At 32.0% G+C, this 5,814-nt stretch overlaps 1 protein-coding gene across 3 annotated transcripts in view; it reads right to left on the minus strand.

Annotated features, from left to right (window-relative positions):
- Positions 1-5,814, minus strand: part of LOC108973048 (innexin shaking-B) — a 126,692-nt gene continuing 120,878 nt past the window's right edge. For 2 of the 3 annotated variants that reach the window (XM_018940060.1, XM_018940062.1), the window contains 3 exons: positions 4,337-4,503; positions 1,928-2,106; positions 1,624-1,816 (listed from right to left, as the gene is read on the minus strand). In XM_018940060.1, the coding sequence (XP_018795605.1) occupies positions 1,624-1,816; positions 1,928-2,106; positions 4,337-4,503 (539 nt within the window). Of the gene's footprint in view, positions 1,817-1,927; positions 2,107-4,336; positions 4,504-5,814 lie in introns of all 3 variants that reach the window. The other variant, XM_018940061.1, reaches the window with a different exon arrangement.

The raw sequence follows: 5,814 nt of genomic DNA on the forward strand, positions 1-5,814 counted from the left end.
TTATATATGTATGTACTGTGAAAAACAGCTCATTATCGCCTTGGCTTCACTATAATACCTGCATTTGTGTATGTTAATGCACCAACCTAAGTAAGACTGAACTTAAGAAATATATGTTATATACTTATATAAATATGCAGTGTATTTGGTTTCACTAACTATTTCTTAACGGTAATTTACGTTGCACTGACGTAACTATTTCATAATGATATAATCTTGTCTCATCTCGTTTGTAAGTTCATTCATACTTTATATTATAATTTTAATTTTAATTAAAAATTTATTCGTTTATTTACTATTTGTATTTGCTTATTGCAATGTATGCATGAATGCTCTCATGTACAGACGCACGAGTATGTCTTCAGATTAAATGCTACTTTTATCGGTTATTTAATGAGGCGCGCTATATATGTATGTATGTATTTATGTATGTATGTTCGTATGTATGTATGCTTTGATGATTATTTTTGCTTATATCTGAATTGTTGTAGTTGTTTATGAGTTATCATGGCTATTCTGCATATTTCATAAAACTTTCATATGATTTTGTATAATTACAATACGTTTACTGGTTATTTGTTCTTGTTTTGGTTTTTCGTTTCAACTGTTTTGTATGTATGCGTGTGTCGTACAGTACTCCTGATTAACTATGAAATGAATTACACTAATCTTGTTGTCGTTGTAATGCTAATTATTTCAGCTTATGATATTGGAATTAATATTTTTTATTTTTTTTTTATTTTTATTTTATATAAAATACATATATGTATATGCAAGTATTGGTGTAAGTTGGTGTGCTGTCGGCGCAATGATAGATTTTTTTGGTTTCTTTCTTTTGGTAGAGTTTTATATAAAAGATGAGAGCTCTCCACACCTCCTTCCTTCTTTGCCGGCGACAAGTACACCACTGCAAAGCTCTGACTTTCGAGCTACATGTGAATGTATCGATGCGATGCAATGTGATGTGATGTATGTAGTTGTGGGGATGCTGAATTTGCCTGTTATTGGTGAAGTAAACGCAGCCCTTTGCTGGCTGGTTGGCTGGCTGACTGCTGACTTGTCCTTGTTGGCTCTTTACAATAATGCAATCTTTCGCGGGTGTCGTCTCAGTCGTAGTACTTTTCCTTTGTTAATATAACATGACAAGCTATGAATATTTGGATGCGTCTCGATGATTTACGAATGTAGGTGAGATCGTCTGCTTGAACGCGCTTATTTGCTATTCCTAACATATGCTACGCTTAATTGTTTAGTTTACACACATTCGCACACATATATGTATAAACAATTCGTCGCTGTCACACACTGTTTGACTTTTGGTTTACACTAACATCGTCTATTATGAAAGTTTTCTGCTTTTTTTTATTTATTTCTTAGAAAATGTATTTGTAGCGGATTATATTAAATGCCTGTGAAACTGATGGCGTTAATGTGGTTTCGCTTTTTTTGGAGTTTTTCTGTAGTTTTTATTTTTATTAGTTTTGCATTGGTGAGAATTTTTGGAAGCCGGTGCTACTGCTGCTGTTACTAAAGCGGTTTTGGTGTTGATATTATTATTTGTGATAGTGACGGTTATATTGAGACGACAAATTGCATTTTGTATACTTTCTAATACTCCCAATATCATGCATCCTGTATTTCACCTTTCAGTCCAGGCACCCTATGGTGTTGGTTATGTCCTAAACGATTGGCTAAATCCTGTACAACATCACGAAATATAACCGTATCTATATTTTCACCTAATAAATATAATAAAAACCAATCGCCCATCTTCGACCGACGAACGATTATTTCAATAGCGTCTCGACGCACTAACCTAAAATTTGAAATAAAGAAAAATGTTGAAATAAGTTGAATTTGAATTTATACTCATATACTTTATATATGATATATATTTTTACGTTTGTATGACTGAGTTCGTGCTTACCTAAATCGCATACGAAACAAGTACACCCTCATGCGTGGTGAAAATATAATTACCACCCTGTATATTAACGTTAACAGTGTTAGAAACGTTAAAAGTATGAACCAAAACCAAAGGAAAATGTATATTTTCTCATTAACAACATTTAATGGCAGTATGCAAATGGCGTCGTGTTTCTCCACCTGAAATGAGAAATTATTATAGTTTTTAGATTAGAATAGTTGTACTATCTATAATAAAACATAAAATTATCAATTATATCGCAAATATTAAGTTTTATTGGGTGTTTGTATAAAATTCTGGAATAACGCGGATAAGTGTTTTTAAGTTCATACTGTCGCATCGAACCCTATACTGCTTCACAATCGGTCCATAGCAGCAAGTTTATAAGTACAGGTCATTGTTTTCGCATATTTAAATAAAAAACGAGTGACTTATTATAGACTCAGCGACTGGAGAGGCTTGTCATTATTCTATTGAACCAAACAGTTACGGATCATTTGTTTTCAGCTCTCACCATTGTCTGTAAAGTTGATACTATTTTCTTTGTTAAAAAGTAGAGGCAAATATGCCTTCGACATATACGATAAATCACCCCAGATTGTAAATTTGTCCGGATGACAGTCTCTTCCAAATTTTTTCGTTTCAAATGCAATACAAGTTTAGTTATTTACGCTCTTTTAAGGAAGAAATGTGCCGCGCAGAATTCAAAATAAATTGCCTGTGCCTCCTATACAAATATAATATTAAACTTTAAGAAATATGTATTTTAATACCTTTAATATTTTTATTTACATAATAGCTAATTTACATGATTGCAATTCCATTGCTTCTGATTGAATTTAAAATTATTTGGTTCTATGAATGAAGCGGGTTCCCACAGTATTTTGAACATAAACGTTAGGCCTATGTGTTTACTTTAACAGCTGGTTTGACTGCTTGCTATCCCTCTAGGAAATGCTACTCCACAAAAACAACCCAGACATTAAAATAAACTTGCACAGATGTGCGTTTAATGTCATAATATCGAATGCACATAGTCATGTTTACTTCAATATATTAAACATAACTTATATATTTTAATACTTTAAGGCAATATTTTATATATAATAGCTTATTTATGTGATTGCAACTTCATTGCGTCTGATTGAATTTAAAATTATTATTATTATTATTATTTTTTTTTTTTTTTTTTTGTAAAAATCAATCATTGAAATAGTCCAATAATTTGGTACTAGAACTCATACTTGTTTTCTAGCTTTTGAATAAAATGTCAAACGTTTAAGAATAACGAATCGAACAAACCATGCCAGTTCAAACAGACTGTCTGCTAGTAAATTTTAAAAACACTGTAACAAGTACTGTTGAACACAAGAATAACTCAAACAATTCTAAACGTTAACTTCGGCTGCGGTGAAGCAATAATACCTTTCAAAGGTGCATTTTTTTTACCATAAAGGGTATAAAAATATCTATATACTTATTTTGATCGGTCAGTTTCTATGATCATATATATGGTATTTCAGAAAGTTTAGCAAAGTCTTTTCCAAAAATACATGCCCAATTTCGAGACGAGACCTATTCAATTAAAAAAGTTGTATGTACAAGGACTTGAGTTTAATGAGTTATTTTGTAGGACAACTATATGTTATAGTTGTTCGATATGAAGAATTTCTTCGGAGCATCTACAGATGCCTTTCATAATAATTTGTGATAAATTTTTTGAAGCCTTGTCGAATTAGTTTTCTTTACGATATTGTTGTCCAGTATCGGCGGTTCCGCAAACGAGCAGCTTCTTTGTAAACAAAGGTATCTCAAAAGACTGAAGGACTTATTCGTATATATGCGGGTATATATGCAGTATGAACGGACCTGAAAATACTTCGTTAACAAATAATTGGGTTATTGCAATTGCAACATTTCCTCAAGTCTAGTTTATCGATTATAAGCGCTGAATTACGCAGCTCTACAAACTAATAACTGGATTTATGTATTCAGTCATTATTCGGCGCACCTTTTACGTGTATTCAAATAAAACATCACGTGATCCCCACTCTCTGGCACCGCTAATATGGAAAATGTCAAGGTAAAAGCTGTTTTGGAAAGTGAATTGTGGAAGAGTTTTGCGCTGATAGTCGAATTAATATAACAAGTTTTCTATTTTCGACATTCTCTGTGTATACTTAAATGTATCCGTATTTATTGAAACAAATATGTATGTTAATTTGTTTCGTGTTTGCTGATGTAAAATGGAAATATAGATTTAAACCCAAACAAGATCTAGTTTTACAAAATCATACATATGTAGTTTGAAAAACTATGTGCACAAATGTACACATACATATATCCAAAATAAATCTTATATCTCGGGCAACGCAACGCAGACCAGTGTTTTGTATTGTAGTTACATACCTCCCCGCTTGAACCGTATTTAAAAAATGTACATTTGGTCATTCTAGGGAATATGTAGATCATGGGATCCATTCGATCTTCTTGATCGTCCTCCATATATTTTATAACCTTCCAGCCAAATTGCAAAAATTCGCCATCGAAAAATCGATTCATAAGAAACATTTGACCTGCGAATTAAAGAAATGCAAAACATTATAAATATTAGTGCATTGTTGTTTTTACTTATTTATACATATATCATATACTACAAATATAATATGGATTTATTACTACATTATATTTCCCTACCATAAAGCAGTTACACTTCAGCTATATTAGCATACAACTTTTCTATACAAAAAGAGTCGGAAAGTGTGTAAAATTTTTGTCATACTCAGTTTGCTTATTATTTTACTTATGTATATACTCCGGATGTTCCATACATCCAATATCATACAGCCAGGTATTGTGACTATTTTACTCTAAAGAAATGTAGAAACATAGTAATGTGAAGCCATTACTTCAACAACAGAAGCAACACTCTAACTAAATTACATATTTACGCTTCTTCCCTACCCCAACTCGTTTATTATTTCTGGCTAAGGAGAGTTAACGCAAATATTTCAGAAAATAACAATCTCTAATAACTAGTATCACAAGAAGTAATCAATTTAATTATTTACTGGATATGCATTTATGTAATCTTTTTGGTTTTAATATCAAATCCGAAACCGAACAATTCTGCCGCGTTCTCAACTGAAATTTTTAGAAATATTCTTAACTGTGCTTGGAATTTCAGCGTATTCAGAAAATCGGCAGGAGTGGTACGTATGCAATCAGTTCAATGCTGTAATTAATTACAAAGGTTGAGCAGAAACGAAAAACTTTCAGCAGTGGGTGGTAGAAACAAGTTCATGTACGACATAAATTCTCTGAAATCATTAGCTGATGAAAACACATATGGTGAAAAGACTCATGGTTTAATTAATTTCATGTACTAAATTCTCTAGTAGATGTAATTAATGTTATGAAGAGTACTTGTTTCTATGTAGGGAAACAAGTTCAGTTGAAATTTAATTGATTTCATGCTAAAGTTTTCAAGATTAAGTTTATTATCTGTTTCAACACTTCTTTATCTCTGGTCAGAATATTTCACGTCAAATATGTTGTATAAGAAGATGAAAAGTTTTATATTTCCAATAATTTCTTCAACAACTACTCCAGTTCAGCCGAATTGGAAACGGCTGTGTCCGCTGCTTATAGTAAAATTCAAACAGAACTGTGGTAAGTATATCAATTTTGGATAGGAAAGCACTAAAGGTAATCAGAGACCTCTTGGATGCTGCATACGAGGTGTGTTCAAAATGTATCGCGAATTTTGAATTTTCGCGGGTTACGTATATTCGCATTTCGAATTTTTTGTGGCGTTATGTTGGTACTCATATTTCTCAGTTATGCCGACAAGCTCGGCCATTTTGAATGTTCATTTAATTGTTGAC

The sequence above is a fragment of the Bactrocera latifrons genome, unplaced genomic scaffold (genome assembly GCF_001853355.1).
Source record: "Bactrocera latifrons isolate USDA-ARS-PBARC rearing strain unplaced genomic scaffold, ASM185335v1 scaffold_45, whole genome shotgun sequence".
In the NCBI taxonomy this organism is placed as follows: Eukaryota; Metazoa; Arthropoda; class Insecta; order Diptera; family Tephritidae; genus Bactrocera; species Bactrocera latifrons.